The sequence below is a fragment of the Anarhichas minor genome, unplaced genomic scaffold (genome assembly GCF_050575085.1).
Source record: "Anarhichas minor isolate MPS153535 unplaced genomic scaffold, ASM5057508v1 ptg000045l, whole genome shotgun sequence".
Classification (NCBI taxonomy): domain Eukaryota; kingdom Metazoa; phylum Chordata; class Actinopteri; order Perciformes; family Anarhichadidae; genus Anarhichas; species Anarhichas minor.
In genome coordinates, this window is record NW_027466491.1 from 907,054 (window position 1) to 925,128 (window position 18,075).

At 47.1% G+C, this 18,075-nt stretch overlaps 1 protein-coding gene and 1 long non-coding RNA gene across 5 annotated transcripts in view; both read right to left on the reverse strand.

The window, feature by feature from the left end:
- tbc1d22a (TBC1 domain family, member 22a) overlaps nt 1-18,075 on the reverse strand; it is a 94,861-nt gene that overhangs the window by 43,054 nt on the left and 33,732 nt on the right. For all 4 annotated transcript variants that reach the window (XM_076111883.1, XM_076111885.1, XM_076111882.1 and 1 more), the window contains one exon: nt 3,022-3,128. In XM_076111883.1, the coding sequence (XP_075967998.1) occupies nt 3,022-3,128 (107 nt within the window). The remainder of the gene's footprint in view (nt 1-3,021; nt 3,129-18,075) is intronic.
- On the reverse strand, nt 14,895-18,074 carry LOC142971225 (uncharacterized). Its single transcript, XR_012959345.1, has 2 exons — nt 15,302-18,074; nt 14,895-15,147 (listed from the first exon to the last, which is right to left on the reverse strand). It is a non-coding gene; the product is annotated as an uncharacterized LOC142971225 (long non-coding RNA).

Here is an 18,075-nt window from a genome sequence, read left to right on the forward strand (position 1 = left end):
GCATGGCAGGTGAAGACACTGGCTCACAGCACAGACTGGAGCTGCTACATACTGAGAATGAGAGAGTCGTGAGCACTCCCAGCTACCTTACGAAGACTTCCTGTTTCTACTGCTGAGTTTACTGATGTATTACGGGTTTGGGGGTTAAAGGGACATGTTTAAATCAACAACACGGTATTAGGCAGAGATGACGGTTCCATTTAAATTCATCCCAAATGGCAGCTATGGAACCGTTTTATCAAGTTAAATTAGCCAGGTTAGCCAGAGGCGCCGTCCAATTTAGCACGAGTACGAGCCTAATGGGCTGCTGGAGAGACCGGGGCAACGTCGAGGTCGACTTACCGTTGAGGTGCGTCTCAAATTGGTAGGCATTTCATGTATTTTAGGTTAAGCTGCCATTTGAATGCACCGTTATTCTAAGGGAATGATGATAGTTTATGTATCGGTTTAGAGGCAGAGTCATGGATAAAAGCCCTTTAGTGGATCACATGGCAGGATGATCATTTCCAGTTCAGTGCCGTGCTTTTTTTTTTTTTTTTTTTTATCTTGTCAGAAGTAGATGTGGCCAACATGTGCAGCCTGTTTGACGTGTAAATGGTCTGCGGGGGGGCGGGGGGGTTAAATGCTTGTCCATTTAACAGTGCCTTAAAGGTCGTGTCAGGACAGAAGAATGGCTGTCTTCACTCATTTAGCCCTGAAACTGTCGCTCACTGTCTGCTAACGCGATGTGGGGAAGTGTGCGACATGTGGTTCACTGGTGTGTGTGTGGTCCTGGATGTCAGCCTGACGACACAGCTTTAATTTCATCAATAACACACACACACACACACACACACACACACACACACACACACACACACACACATGTAGCTCTCCAGTCAGTCCCCAGCCGTTAAAAGGGGTCATCCAAAGATGGAGCAATTCTCCACATTTTAGTGCTTCTTGAAGTGTGAAGATTAACGGGAAATAAAACATCCTCCTAAACAACTCATTTGTACAGCTGGGACACCTACACACCTCATACCCAGGGCCTGCTCCTGAAGGAAGTGTGTGTGTGTGTGGGGGGGGGGGGGCTGCAGTGTTGCCAATTAAAGCAGCGGCTCATTAGCGAGGCTGCTTAAGCGAATTGACAGTCAAAATAGCCCGTTCTTCTTCTCTTAGGTGGGAAAGAGGCCTGGCAGTGAAGACAGTGAAACCACAGCTTAATGGCCAATTTGCCGCATTATAAATGAGGAAAACTTTCAAAAGTATTTCCACTGTACACCAGGTACCGTAACGATAGAAAACCACACCAGCTGTTTCATGGGTGAATCTTCTTTTTTTTTCCCCAACCCTGTTTTCCAAACCTCCCCACTTATGAGTTTGTTCCGCATTGTGACGCAATTAAAATCTGTTAAATATTTTACACAAATTGGTCCGAAAACAAGTGGACACCGGCGTGGCAGCGGTTATCGAGGAAGTACTGGATATATATTTATATACATATACGGTGCTTAAAAGGCAGTGAGCAGATGCAGACTCTCCTCCTCTCGAACTCTCGAACTCCCTAACCCCCCCCCCCCCCTCCCGCCTTCAGGCCCCTCAGTTAAGTGTAATAGTGTATAGTGGATGTGAGAGGGCTGGAGCCGAGGTCAGAACAAGGATCACCAACTAATTATGGTGCGGAGGCACTCAGCCTCCGCACATTGTTTAGAAAGCATTAGGGGGGGGGGGACATGGGCTTCCCTGGTGCATTGCACGTAATTAGTTTGGAGTCAAGGTCACGAACAAACACAAGCGGGGGGGTGGGAGACAAACAGCATCCGCACACTCCATTCTTCTCTTCTTACCTCCTCTGCTCTCTGTGTGTCGCTCTGTCTCGCTCTCTCAGGGCCAACAAGGCACAGCCTCTATTCATTTCCTAAATGAATAGCCGACCAATTGATAGTTATTTATGGATGATCACGCTTTATGCACACCACATGCTCCTCGCTATTAATTACCTTTAGTGTGTGGGGGGGGGGGGCCTGGGCGAGATATATATTGACTGTCACGACATGGAGTATATCTTTAATGCACGAGTGTATTAAACAACATGAACTATTAAGAAATGACCGATTAAAAACCATCTTGCCTCAACCAAAACGTAACCTCGTCATCGAGGTTCAGGGTCTTTCTTTCACCCCTGAAACACTTATTTCCATACAACAATAAGCATATCGCCAAATCAATACACTTAAGGACTAACTGCCGTGGCCATCCTCTTAAGTGTTACTTTAGATTAGGGTCACTGGGGGGGGGGGGGGGACTTGGCGGATGCTTCTTTAACTGTGCCAGGATGTACAATGATAAGAGTAGCCGTGCTAAAACATGGCCGCAGAGACAGAACGGTGACACCCAGGCCACGGCTATTGGAGCCAAACAGAGATCGGACATTAGCAGGGAGTCTTTTTTTTTTTTTTTAAGATATCTTTTCATTCCTTTTTCGCACATTGTGCAGCGTGACCTCGACGAGTGTGTATACCCGACTATACTGTCCCTGAGAAATATGTAAAAGCTCCAGTCAGAAAGAAACTTCTCGATCAGGCAAAATCCGGACCGGTATGCCAACCAGTGAAGCACATGAGCTCCTGTGATGTGAAGCGGTTGCTTAGAAGCCGCTAACACCGCCAGAGAATCAACACCTCAGCGTGCAGCTGAATACAGCTTCCAGCCACTCTCAGCTCGCCGTTTCGGCTTGACGGTCTGTGCGGTCGGGAGGTCTCGCCCTCGGGTTATCATCCGACCCACCTCGTGTTAACCTGCAGACGCCGCGCCTGCTGTGCTGCGAGCCGATCGCGGCTCCTGACTGGTGCAAACGGGCGGGGAGCTGAGGTAAACAAGTGGCAGTTGGAGGAACACTTCTCTTTATGACGAGCAGATCAGAGAAGCGAGTAGAAGAAAAGTAGAGGGAGAAGAGAGGCTGATACAGAACCATACGTGGCATTTGTGGCGTTTTATTCCAAGACATTCGACATCTTGTCGACACGTCCGCGTGCTTACCTGGATGCCGTCCAGCAGTTTGCTCATGCACCAGAAGCTGTCAGCCTCGATGTTCCTCAGGGCCTCTTCCTGGAGACTGGACACGTCAAAGTTTTCCACTTCCTCCTCTGGAGAAGACAAAAAAGGGGGACACAGAGAGAGAGAGAGAGAGAGTGTGAGAAATAAGCAGTGCATGGGGAAAGAGACAGGTCAAATGAAACTGGAAGGGAAAATGTAAGAAAGGTGGAAGGAGCGAAAGAAACAGAGAACACTTCAGGTCAACCGGCACAGCCGGGGGGGGGGGGGGGGGCTCCCTCATAAGCTCACCACTGAAGACGGTTTGAATTATTTTCTATTCTATCTGCTTTGCTTCCAACTTGTTGGATGTAAAACTACCACTCCGAATGATGTCACAAAAATGTCATCATCATTTCATGCATTATTTTTGTTGATATTCTGTGGACGCCGTTCGTAAACGTCTGTCGAAAAATAGGCACAACGGCATTTTTGCGAAGAGCGCGGTAAAGAAGGAAGTACGGATTAGGACGAGGGCATCTCCACCGCTGCAGAGGAAAACAACATCCAAGCGGGCGAGCGCCCCCGAGTCCCCGGTTGTCTCCAGCGGGGGTGACTTCAATGACGGGTGTCATCAGATGTCATTAACGGCAGCAGTGTGTGACGGACTGCAGGGGCTTTTGACGGGCTGCTGACAGCCAGTGGACAGGAGACGGGACGAGACTGATTAACAATGATCTACAGAGAGACGGAGGAAAAGGGACGTGCTGGCTGCAAACAAAAAAAATAAAAAATTGGAGTTATGCATTTGTGTGAGTTCTTGCATTCCTAATACCCACTCGCTCGCTCGCTCGCGCACGCGCACACACACACACACACACACACACACACACGACCTGGCAGCTCTGCTTGGTATCCTTGGCAACCCCAGTGGAATGTTGTCAAGGTTGTAATGAGCATGCTCAGACAGACAGACAGACGGCGGGCCAGGACTACAAAGCCAGTTACAACTAGGCTGCGTGTGCGCTCGTCCAACACCCCGCCATGCACGCGCTCACATCATTGTCTCGTCTGCTTGAAGTCAGGTAAGGATGGACGGGCGGCGGACGGAGAGAGGCCGCGGTTCCTTCGTTTCAGCGAGACCCTTTCATCCCATCACATCCGGACAGATCAAGGAGGTCCGCACACACTGCGTTCACACAGCTACCAGATCTCTAATACCGGATGCGGACGTGTGGTCAGGGGGCCGGATTGTGATCAGTCGCCGGCGCAGTTCATTCTGACCACAATACGAACGCAAGGCCGCGCACACAACCGACATTATTAGTGCAAACATGCACGGTATGAAAAACCCCATTTTTGGAGCGACATCTAAATGACAAAAGAAAACCAGACAGCTGATGGGATGAAAGCAATATTTCTGCCCTGCTTAAATTAAGGCTACAGATGAAGTCAACTACAATCAGCTAAAGATAAATGCAGCGCCAGCGCAGCTGTTGGAACAGCACAGAGACAACAGCGGCCGCCATCTGACCAATTTGAAGTCAGTATTCGGTTTGATGGCTTCTCTAAAGCGATGCAGGAGACAATGACAACACATGAATGCGGCCCTGTGTCTCTCTCTCTCTCTCTCTCGCTCTCTCTCTTTGGGTAACAGTGGTGCCATTACATTTGTAGTAGAAAAGATTGATTGTAAATAGGCTGACTGGCAATCCGCGTGGTGTCGTTGCTGATTAACAAGGCGGTGAGAGTGCCGCCGCTCCGGCGTTCTGGGGGGACTTTGGGCATCCCAAAGTCTCAAATCAGACTTGTCGCCCGGCTGAAGCCTCGCTGTCGGGCTCGGTTCCAAACCCAGACCTCGACTCCGGAGCAGATGAGAAGGGACGGCTTCCAGGAGTCCAGTGGTCGCGCTGGAATTGGGGCGTAGCTCATCACAATAACAAGGACACACTGGAGGAAGGGCTCAGGGGCCATGCGGTGGGAGCGCCTGATCAGTGCAGCCAGATCACATTAGGCAACAGTGCCCCCTGTGGTTGCTGGCGGAACCGCTGCTGACCCGCACACACACCGGCTCGACACTGATGAATGCTTAAAAAACAGCCGGAGCTCCGGTCATTAGTCACTTCTGTGGCCAGGGAGTCCAGACAGCTCATTCTGTTCTCTGTTTAAGAGGACAAAAGAATAAAATCTGTGTGCTGAATGCTTGATGATATCACAACCTGTGGCTGGGTTTCATTTTCATGAACCACTTGATCCGCCTTCAGACTAGGAGCATTGTGGACCAGCTGACGAGACATGTCCGGGACATGATCCGTGTCTCTCAGGAGGAAATGCTCCAAGAATAAGAACACGGGGAGTTTCTGGAGGTTCAAGCTTCGGTGGGCCTCGCCTCACAGAATTGGGAATCTGAGCGGCTTTCGTTCTGCCTCCCAAAATAACCTCTCGCCGGATGACAGTCGGAGGTTCTTCAGAGGAAGAGAAAGCCGGTCTGATGCGCACAATCACCTTTGCGGCGGAAGCTGAGCACAAACAGACGCGCGGGCCTCTGAAGGTGGGCGTCTTGTGATCAAATTGGCAGAGAAGCCCAGGACACGCAGACACGCAGACACGACTTGGAGGCAAAGTAAAGGAGGCATCGGGTCCATGCAGACGCAACTCTAATAAAAACACACGCGTGCATTCGAAGTGACTGCAAAGCGGCAACTGTTCGCTCGAAAGTGAGAAACATCACATGATTTTCTTTGAAATCCTTTATTTACAAAACGGGAGCGTTTAATTTAGGAATCCAAACTTCCTCCGACAACCCGGATTTAAGGTGACCTATTATTCTCTTCTTGACATAGTTACAGCTCTCTCCTCCCCCCCATCAGTCTGCCGCTCGCACCTGGATTTTCCTCTGATAGTCTCTTGATCTCTCTCCTTCTACACCAACGCTTTGCCCCTCTATTCTCCCTCCTCCCCTCCGCTTCTCCTACACACCAATTTGACATCTCTTCTGTTGCTATTGCAACCCTGCCTCTCCAAGCTGTTCTCCCCTCTCCCCCTCTGCCTCACCTCCCTCTTCCCATTGGCTGCAGAGCCAGTTTCCTGCCAGGCCTCGGGGCTTATTTCCTGTTTGTCCTGGCGCAGGGGGCAACTTGTCCAGGGAGACCAACTGCTTGGTCGCTGCCAGCTGTGAGCACTTGGCACGGCTTGGCATGCAGAGCCGGGGTTACACCTCCGGAGACCGAGTGCCCGGGCGCCTGCACGCACACGCGCGCTCGCGAGTGTACACAACACGGGCGCGCTCGCGCCAGTGCCGCCATCTGCCCCCTACAACTATGGGCCACAAGGTAATGTGATGTAAGATGATAAACGAGCTAGTTTAGCCTGATGTAATCATAAAGCGTGCGTGCGTCCCGAGTGTGTGCGAGTGCGTGTCTTTGCAGACAGCAATTGGCAATAAAGAAAAAACAGTCCCATTTGACAACCTTCTGTTGGTTCAGATTAATCACAAGCAAACCTGAGTTTTAGAGAGAGAGAGAGAGAGAGAGAGAGTTTTAACAAGATTTCCTCATCCACAGCTCATAAGATCACATGAAGTGGTGCAGTCATTACTTATAATTTACAGCGGCGGTTTCGGGTTAAATCCAATGAACCTAACGACTTACAATTGGGTTTGCCGAATTCCAAACATGTCGCAATCCACTTCCCACCTTCAGAATGACACCCCGGTGACACAGCCGAAAAAAGGCTCGACAGTTTAAAAATGAGGGACGCGTGTCGCTGCTAGACATGCAATACTTCCACCCCACCGCACCTCTCACTCGGGCTTCTGCCACGACACAAATGTATCCACCGTCGCACACGTTAGTGTGATAACACCTTTGGTAATGAGAGCTGAACATAGCAGTCCTACTGCTGGATAACTAAGAAGAGAGTCGACCTGGCAAACCTGGTGTCGTTCACGCATCGGGAACACAGGAGCGGTACGAGGACAGAGTTATGGCTGTGTGCGAAGCAAGATGTGAAGATATGAAAATAGACGGCAGGATGTGAAGGAAGGAAGGGACCAGAGAGAGAGAACGGGAGGTGGAAGTGATACGAGTAGAGGTGAAAGTAGGAATAATTGTGTTTTTTCCCCCTTTGAGTTCATGAGACTAAGTAACTTATCCAAAGTCTCCCGTCTAGTTCCCCAAAAAAGAGAAATCTCATCAATGGGACGTTATCCAGCGTCTTCATTTCATACTTCTTAGAAGTTACAAGGTTTTTCTTTTCCCTTTCTTCAAAGTGCACCACGAAGCTCACTCATTGAAAGCACTGAACTTCAGCCTCGCCCCGGTGATAAGGATACGCTTTGGGCCGGAAAATCGACACAATCACTCCAACAATGTTCTCATCTCCCACTATCTGCACTGTAAGCCATGTGTCCATACATCAAACAGCGGGGGGCCCCCACAGCTGCCGGCGAGATAATGCGAGCCCTCGACATCAAGTGGAATACGGCCATTAATACCATATCTGCCTATGTGCAGACGTATAATGATCCACTTGGCCCCTCGAGGTAAGATGTGGTCTCGTACGAGGAAGCTTTGAGTGCGTAATGTTGTAGTAAGGCCACGCATTAACTGTTGCTGCTGCTGCCAATATCTCTTTTCCCACGTTTCTAAAGTGCGATTTCAACATGCGCGCAGCTGGCGACGTACCAGGGAGACGCAACATTGCCCCGGGATGATGATGATGTGTGTTTGTGCGTTCCTCCGCGGCTAACGGCGCTAACACATGCGGGGCGGAGTGGGCATTGGTGACCGATCAGCTGCGCTGCAGGCCTGCCCGCGGGAGGAAGACTTTCTTTCCAGCTAAGAGACGTTAAGGTCGATTTGCCAAAACATCATGGCGCGCAATAGGAAAAGTGGGGACATAAAAACAGGAGACACCAATTGGTCTTTTTAACCCAACGGCAGTGGATTGTTTTACATGAATCAATTGATTGTATTAAAGGGTTACTCCATCCAAAGTTGCTCTAAAAGTTGTGTAGGATCCAGGCCTTTAAGGGCGTGGCAGATATTAGTATTTTTTGGGGGGAGTTTGTCGGACAAAAGAAGCAATTTAAAGACATGATCTGGGTTCCGGGGACTTACGATAGACAGTTCAAAAAGTAGCAGAAAAAAAAGTGATTCATTTGATAAATAATGATTCGTTGAACCCCTACTTTGATCCAACATAACCGCTGGAAATCACTGCTATCATTATGTCCCAAAAGATTGAGAAAGTCCTTCTACCTCTATAACCAGTGGAGTATATGTGTGAGCAGGTCACCTTTTTATGAGCCGCCTCCTTTTACAGACTCACGTAAACATGTTTTTAAATCACGCCCGATCCACTCAAGGCCCAGTAATTCTGATAATGTTTAAGACACATTTGGGAGCGGCGGGAAAGTTTCCCCGAGATGGAAGTGAAGGATCAGTCCATTACGTCATTAGTGTGTGTGTGTGTAATCTGCAGGCTTAGTTAGGAAAAAGAAAACATTAGGGGGAAGAGTAATAGGCAGACATTATGACTGGCAGCTGACACACACACATGTGCGGAGTGGAGAGCGAGAGAGACATTTTAAGCAGCAGCCCTGTGGTGTTTGTGTGAACATGTGCGAGGACACGTGGCGCAAGCGTCCGGATCCTCTCTGTGTGTGTGAGGGCATGGGTGAGTGCGTCTCCGTGCGCGACGGCTTTGTTTCAGACGCGTACGAGTCTTTGTGCGCGAGCGTGATGATGCAACGCCCAAACGCTGCACGCCGCCAGCACGGTAAAAGATGACTGTTTCAATTGCCTCCAATTGCATCAGGTCAATCGGAACGCGTCTCGCTGGTGACAGAATGATAAAACAGATTTTTTTTTTTTTTTCTAAATAAAAGGGCTGACAGAGAGAACGAGAAATAGAGACTTGGAGAGATCTGAAGCTCTGCGGTGAGGAGAGCTTCAATTTATGGCTTTTTATAGTCAAGTAATTAACTTAATCTAAAAATATTCAATAACCCCATTGCGATTATTCACAGAAGATAAATCATTTTTTGACAGAACTATTTCTCCGGATCATTTCGGAGCTCTATTGCTTTTTATCAGGAGCAATGAAGGAGGATCTCTGGTTAGACGGGGGGAAATAAGATCAGGCCCAGATGAAAGCACAGCTATTGATTCGCAGCTTAATATCTGCTACTGTGAAGGGCTGACAACGGACTCCGTGGTTTCAACGGTCATCTCCGCAAAAACACGGACGGTTCTCGACACGCAATTTAAAAAAACGATGACAAAACGCAGCGCAATCCCTTTGCAAATGGTTATCACACGGCTCGAAGAGATTTCCCATTTCTGTAACCGTGTCCACGCTCTGCAAATCTCTTGTACGACTGAAAATAATTACCATATTTGTGTCCTGTTCTCTGCCACATGTTTTGATTTTAGTTAACAACAGCATGCTCCCAAAAAAAAGAATCTGTTCCTTTTAAATGGCTAAAACACGTCCTACTGCCGGGTGCAGTTTGGTTGGTTTGATTCTGTCAAAAACAACCGAAACAACAACACACTTGACTAAATATTCACAAAAATGAAACTAGAATTAAACGGGCTTTAAATATGAATACGGCAAAAACAAAGTGTTATTCATAGAATTGAGGCATATGAAGACTTAAAGTTAATACAACTTATTTACATAATGGTCCTGGCTTTTACAGTCACTTTAAGTCATTACAGCAAAGATTGCTGTGGCTCTGCAACATTACAGACTTTAATTACAGTAGATATTATTCATATTTCATATTACAAAATGTTCACTCTAATACTAAGAACATTCACCCGACTCTCCGCTTCCCATGTCCTTCAATAAAAAGGTTGTCCACCTCCTTTCAAGAGATCTGGATCAGAAGTCGTCTGTTCAGCGGATCCAGATGTGAAAACCGATTATCAATATTTAACCATTTTCATCATATAACTTGACTTTAATTAGGTTCTTTTTTTTATTCTAATAGAAAATGAGGATTCATTATTTTGTACGATCTGTAAACTAACCTGTTATGGTTAAACTATGGAAATAGAAATTACTTTTATGGAAAAGGTTGTTAGGCATCATCTGCAGACATTTTTAAACCGCTGTAAAACGTTGTGGTGCTGTTTTATCTAACTGGTAACTTTAAAGTTCATTCGGTGGGGTGTCTTGTTACCTTGTAGGATGATATTTTCCTAAATCTGGAAATTAGTTCCGTGACAAAATAGTCTTAAAAACCAACATGAATTAGGATTGTGATCCTGCATGAAAAGAAATAACAATTTTATACGTTTTGCCATATCGCCCTCTCTATGAGAACACTGAATGCAGCCTCTTTAAGGAGAAAGAAGTAGACACTGAATGCAAAGTGTCAACCCTCAGAAGTCTGAAAGAAAAGAACGCACTTCAGGGGAATGAAAGAGAGACGTTTATAGAGAGAAAGGTGGAGATAGACAGCGACTGAGGGTCAGAACCACACATCTGATTCAATTCCTGCCAGTCCAAATGCTATTACTTAACCCCAGAAACATGGTGATTGCGTTCTGAAACCAAATAGAGCAGTGGAGTATGAGACAAAGCTCCGGCGGGGGGGAGAGAGAGAGGGAGAGAGAGGGTGAGAGAGAGAGAGAGGGAGAGAGAGGGGGAGAGAGAGAGGGAGAGAGAGGCGGCTCTCAAAGAGAATTGAAGAACAAATCTCAAACAAATCTGCCTGGGGGGAGAATGAGGCCTAACGCCGAGTCAATAATCTCATCCAATGATTAAAGCTGGAGAAATTAGAGAAAGCAAAAGTTGATAAGGAACAAAGTAGAACAGACAGTGTTCCTGCTGGAAGACGGCAGCTGTGAGCGGGCAATCGCTAAGCAGCTCATTAGAGCTCATTCCAGCCGTTAATCAGAGGGAGACTTGGAGTAGAAGCCTCGACCAACAGCGGTCAGACCGTCGGGAGGAAAGAAGCCGATATCAGCCAAGACCCACTCCGCGGATTGCTCAATCTATAGATGGACCGACGGGGCAGATGAAAAACACAAAGGAGAGGAATCACGTTCACAATAAATGTCTTCTAGAAGAATCACTAGTTTATTTTGTATGTAAAACATACAAAATAGGGCTTTTTTTAGGGCTCTGACGCCAAGAAATATGACGACAGACAATCAAATCTTCATTCAAAAAACCCTCAACAGAAGCGTTAAATTAAAGAAAAGCAAAAAGGAGATCAGGTTCAGCCCTATTAGTTGCATTAACAACAGAGTAAAACTTCATTACGGCTCCCATCTGTTGGGTGATGTTAGAAACAGCAACACTGGAGTCACTTAAAAACACACCGAATGACAGCGACTCCCATGCTACACCTACACCAGAACACACAGAGTCTTCAAGGCTTGGCACTTTCTCTCTGTGACCACACGTGTTGGGCCAATCATCACACGGCGGTTCAGCACCGTAAATCCCCCCCCCCCTCCCCGGTGCGAGGACGCAATTGAAATACAAATGAGTGTGGCACAGCGCAGCGTGGCAGGGCTCACTGTGCCACAGCTGAAGCTCCGTGCCAGCAGACAAACAACAGATCAGAGAGGAGATATGAGGGGTAAGACAGACGACAGAAGGGGAGATGTGAGGACAAGACGGGGGGGGGGGGGAGAGATGCAACACGGCGCCGAAAGAGCAAACGGTGAAAGCCTGAAGTAAAGCAAACCGCTGCCAACACCAGGACGTACCATTGGGGCGGAATATGACGGTGACATTTCAGTTGCAGGAGGATAGAAATCTGAATTCACAGACACGGTTTCTAGTGTCATCCAGTCTGATGAGACTCTCCTCTTATAGGAGGCATCGGCTTCAGTCTGTGTTCTCTGTGCGAGTCTGTATTCGTAATAGCTCACCTCGCCAGTCTGAGCCCCGTGTATGTGTGTGTGTGTGTGTGTGTGTGTGTGTGTGTGTGTGTGTGTGGTGTCACGCTCCTGCAGGCATTTCATCACAGCTGACTGACGGTACGCTTCCATCTTCCAAGCTTTGTCCCTGGCTGCCCCACCAAGCCAGTCTGTCTGCAATGGTACACCCCTCCTCTCTCCACGCTCACACACAGTAACAACGCAGGGGCTGTGTGTGTGTGTGTGTGTGTGTGTGTATATAAGAGGTACCCGTCGCACCTTGACTGTCTCAAAGAGACTTCTAGCCGAGCCATTTTTTACGGAGCATTACAGAATCAGAAACTAATTGATCCCCTGGGGAAAATTCGGTCACATTTACATTAAAGAGTGTTAGTAATTTTTGTGAATTATTTATTCACAGTATGCCAGGATCTGAGTGCCTTAACTGTTAAAGTAAGAATTATGGCAAATGAGCAACTGTTGAATGTTTTATAATTTTTCGAAATAAATGCGTTTTCTTTGTTTTTCCTCGCTGTGCCGAAACCGTGGCCGCTAAACCGAGGTACAATTACACATCTACCTGCAATCGATCTTTGGCATAAAATATCGTGATGCTGGGGCCAGTGTTGCAGCACCAGACCATACCCTGCTTCTTCTTATTTGTGTAAATAAATGACAAAATAAATGCGTATTTAAATATTGAAAATGATGTGTAAGGGCCTACTTTTGTACCTCCGACAAATTCTCCCGCCCCGGAGCGTAGCAACAGGTATGTGACCTACGCGTACTGAAAGAATCGCAACGGATCGTAGCCTGTTCAAAATACGACAAATGTGGCGAATAAAATAACAAATATTGGCAACATACGAGTTGCATGACAGAGAAGAAGTCCATGCAAAATATATACTTACACTGTTCAACCAGCTTTTTTTAAATGAGTAACCAGAATTTGTGTCCGGCAAAAGCGGCAGTGAGCAAATGCAGTAATAAAAATCCACAAGTGTGAACACTGTTAGGTTAAATGCATCAATCTGGAGCGCTTTAAGAGTCTGGATCTACGAAGAACTTTGTGATAACCGATAAACTAGGATGTATTATTAATTATGTAATTATATAAAGGAGTTAAGATTAGCTTCTACTTTGCCAGCGGCTACATTGAAGTAGCCGCTGCGGAGGGTCAGCCAGCCTCGATGGGAGGAGTAAAAAGACTTTTTTTGGTTCATTACGAAACAGTGGTGGGACAAACAGAGACCGTGGTGGGCTGCCAGTCTAGGTAATTAATGAGAAACACAGAGTGACCTAAAGCTCTTACTTGCTAAAAGCTGCATGTATAATTCACAAATGTGCCCTAAGGAGACAGAAGTTGCTTCGCATAAGCAAGTGATAAAGAGCATAAAAGGAACTCGACTTTTGGCTGGTGAAAGCTTCAGAGAAGCCTGTGGAGAAAAGGCGTGTGTCCAGGGATCTGAGGGGTCTTTATGTTTCTCTCACACACACACACAGCGCTATCAGGACCTCCATCACACCGGCATATTGCTCTTTCCGCTGCTCATGCCCTCCACCGAAGACTTCCCTTCTTCAGTACTTCCCCGTTGCCATTTGGAAATGAGCCTCTTCGCTTCTGTTGCAATAAAAGGCATTTAAATTTTAAAAGGTACTTAACCCAGAACATTTTATGCTTGTCCTGAAGCTTCCCTCCTCAAGGGTTGCTGCTCAGTAAGCAAATTACCTCGCTTCTACGGGGACAACAACATATGTCGACAAAATGGTAGAAAGACGTTTTAGGAACTGAGAGCACTTTTGTCAAATGCTAAAAAAGACTTCACTTCTCAAATATCAAAACCAGACAGAGTGGTGGTTTGTTTGTTTTCCTAAGAAACTGCAGCTGCTTTCATACCCAGATATATTCATCTGTGGTAGTGTTTCTGGCCAAATATTCACTATATTTATTATATATTACATACAACTACAGCAGTTTAAATGTTGGACCTTATGCTACAGTATATTTTGTTAAATTCACAACGTTCACAACTCTTTTTTTCCCCCCCACGTTTAAATAAATAGCAGAAGCTGTCAGACGCCGACAGCAGAGAGAACAAAAGTGAGACGCGCTGTTAATCTTTGAACCTGAGTAAATATGTGAAACTTTCAAGACAAATATACATTCTATAGGAAGCACTGCTTTCCCCGCAGCGGCGGACGACTCTCTCAAGAGGTAATTGCTGAATTCTTCAAAGAAAATCCGTGCAGCAGGGAGGCTGATGCTCGACACTTTTCCACCCGCTATGACAAGTACAGTTCCTCAGCGGAGGGATGGTGACCGGGTGCACCGGGCCATTCTTCTCTTAGTTGATGGGAGGAAGGACTGCCTGGCTCGGCCGCTTCTTGACAGCATGGGGGCACTTTCTAAGTCGGTCATTCCCCCCCCCCCCCCCTTTTTTTGTTGTTTGTCCCGCTCTGTCATTCCCCATGCCTTCGCTCTTGCTCTCTCTTAAGCCACAATGTCTCGCTGCCAGGAGACACACTTATACTCCACTCCTCTGTCTTCATTCCAGCTGTGCTTCTCCGTCAAACCCTCACCTCTCTGAATCTAGTTCCAAAAGGCACTAACCCCCCCCCCCCCCTCTGTCTCTCTAACCCGCTCCCTTGTCTTGATCTTTCTTTCTGGGAGTGGATCCATACTCAGACACGGGCATGCAGATTACATTATGGATCCGCTGGCCGATCAATGGCCGCTCCACATTAAAAGGAGGACCGACCCCCCCCACCGCTCATTGGCCCGTCATGGCCCATCCTGGCCCTTAATTAGATGACTTTTATTGTCGGCTAATGGGAGAGGCGCTGCGCTGTGGAAGACCAAAAAAAAAGCAAAGCGAAGCCTCACAGGTGGAGAACGAGAACGATGGACTCTCCGAATCAATTCCTCCTTTGACACAAAGGAGGCCTGCTAGATTGCTTAACAGTCCAGGTGGATACACAGCAACTTTAGTGGGATTTCTTCTTCTTCTTTTTTTATCGATAATCCACCAATGGGAACTTTTCACTGTGGATTAACAGTCAGGTGTTAATGAAAGCCGGTGGCAGGCGAGTGCTGTGTGGATGGAGTGGTGATGTGGTCGGGCCATCACTCCGCGTTGCATCATCAAAAGGTAAATGGAGTGCATGGCGGCTGAACGAGCACTGCAGCGCCAGACCAAGGCTGTTTTCTGACTCGGTAAGAGAAAGCCGGAGAAACGAAGCAAGAGAGCTAAACGGAAAGAAAAAAACACTAAAAGGCAACGACAAAGTGACAGATATGAATAGTGGAACAAAAGGAAGACAAGAAAGTAACCAAACAAATGTTGTGGGCAGCAGAGTGTGTGTGTGTGTGATTGGGTTTCTTTTTCCTGCCCTAACCCTACCTGCTTTTAGGGGGCAGCCTTTATAGAATATCAAGTGAAAATACGACGGGAATCAATCAATGGAGAATCACAAAAAGACGAACTAGACGGAGACATTCAGAAGAGACAGGAAGAGGGGAAAGAAAATGGCAAAAAAATAAAAGACGACACACAACACGGAAAAGAGAATAGACAGACAAGACTGGTTAGAATTAAACATTAGTGTGAATAACAAGTACATTTCTAAAGACACTTCTGCTCTGCGTTTGGCTGCTTTGTCACATCGATTCAGCTCCGCAGGACATGAGCCTGTATGGGTCTTTGTTCTGTGGCGCGCTGATCTAAGCGCTCCTCGTTTGGTTTTACAGCTTTAATGGCTACTGATCGGGTCACTGTACCATAATGTGCACTATCAGGGCCCACTTCCAACAACAGCCAATGTTGAGTCCATTAAACAGACATCTGCAGAGTAGACCCCCCCCAAATATACACAGGATAATGTGGTTACTGTGGCGTCTGCCGGTCTCATCAGCGGCAGCCGGCATTGAAAAAGCTCTTATTAAAAAAAAAAAAAAGCACTGTAAGCTAACTGCTCAGCAACAAACGGCAAGACCGACAAAATAAGCAACTCGGTGGAGCATTGAGCAGCTAAAGAGCCAGATCTTTCCCTCAGGAGCTGGTGGAGACCAAAACAGAGCTAAACAGGGTCAACGTTGACTCCGAATGAGTGCCGATGTCGCTCCCTATCCGCTCTCCGTGTGTCTTGAAATGCTCAAGCTGATATGTCGGTGTTCCGCCAATGCAGATGTAATCAACGATGGTCAATAGTGTCACTGATGATCTCCTGGCGTTAGGAGACAATTGAGCTACAAACATTCCTCCTATTCTAAAGGAAAGACTAGATGTAGCAGTTTAAAAAGAACACTGAATTATTAAATACATTTCTTTGCTTGTGATTCTCTCCGTCGAGGGCCCGGGGCTGTGTTTCTTAAGGAAAAGAAAGGTAAGACAGGTGGACAGTTCTGGTGTTTGACCTACAAACGTCTTCAAATGTTACTATTTTTATACGCGTTTGTGCGAGAGGTATTCAGACAGCATGTCTACATCGCCCACGGTGTGTGTGTGTGTGTGTGTGTGTGTGTGTGTGTGTGTGTGTAAAATAGTATCCTTTTGTAATCATTCTCTAAGGAATGAATTCTGACTCGAGAGAATGGACTACCGTCACCATCCACTCGCGAGCTCGCGTACAAAAGGGAGGGAGGGAAAGAGAGAAGTGAAAGGGAGGGCAATGCGGTAGAAGAAGGAAAAATAGACGGCAGGAGAAGAAGAGCGAGCGAGGGAGAGCACCACGGCACCAGAGAGAGTGCGTCTCACACTTCCTAACCCTCCACAAAAAGGAGCGGAATTAGTCCTACCTCATGAAAGAGCCAACGCTCTCTCTCTCTCTCTCTGCGTCAGAAAGCAGGAACACCTAACAACAACAAGGCAGCACGTCAACCCCGGCGTGTAAGATGTCAGCCTGCGCACGTTTGAAGGTTTTGCTGGCTGCGTACGTTATTGGAGGCTCATCGGCGCATTGGAGATGCAGGGGAACAAAGAGCGGCGTGGCGCCTTGAAGATCTGACGAGACGTGGGATTCGCCCACAGAGAAAAGCAAAGAGAGAGAGAGAGGAGAAACAAATGCAGGGATGGAGAATGGAGAGAATGACGGCGATGGTAAAGGAGAAGAGTGAAGGACAGGAGAAGCTAAATAAAGAGGAACAGAGTCACAAGAAACGGCCGTTTGTTAGGTTCACCTAGCTAAAACGAACGAGCTAACACAACGAACAGCCCCGTTCATGAACGCTACCTTAAAATAGGTTTGTTCCAACTTCATTTTGGAGGCTGCACGGATTGCATTATGCCACAGGAAGTGAACGAAAGTAGAAGCTACAATAAAAGTAGAGAAAACCCTTTAAAAAGGAGCACTCATTAGGCCGGAGTGAAAGGCTGCGTGCCTGAAGCAGTGCAGAGAAGCAGAGGAGTCTGGGAGTCCAGCCGGTTGCACGCTTGCCACCACTTCAACTTGTGGATCCCTAATTGTATCGCTGCGACCACACAGAGTGACCCGAGTGTGCGAGGTTTAGTCCGCAGAGCATTGCGGTTTCCACTTGGCGGCTCTGTTTTGAACGGCTTCAGAGAGAGCTCCATGGGCCGAGTCACAGCACAAAAGAAACACAGCGTACATGTGGAATGTATATATATGTATATGGAATGGAAGCTCACATCACAGGGGAAGCATGCAGAAACGTAAAGAGCTGTATGGCCACTTAAAAACTTTATAAAGCGCATGGGGGCAATTCCCAATCGCTTACCGTTTGGACGCTTTCTACAGTATATTCTGGAAAAGCCCCATAAGAACTCCCAATAGGTGATTGAAAAAGGTGTCTTTTCTCTTGTGCCTATCTAATAACAGAAGATTACTAGAGAAACTGTATTATGTTGATTTGTAGCTGTTCATACTACATTAACAGTCGTATTAAAACCGTACAATGATGACTTTTCACGACCGTGTTTTGTACCCGACACAGTACGTTTGTACTGGGAAAGAAATGAAGTTGTGGGATTAAAATAAATGTGGTGCAACGAGCGCACGCAGGCACGCCCACAGGTTAATGCTCCGTCTCGCACACGTACTGCATTTGCTTGGATGAAAGGGACTCACGAGCACATTGAGACAACAAACAGAGACTCGAGCGCCTGGTAACTCAAAAGACGATGAGGTAGATGGAAGAAGAGGGGGGTGGGGGGATGAC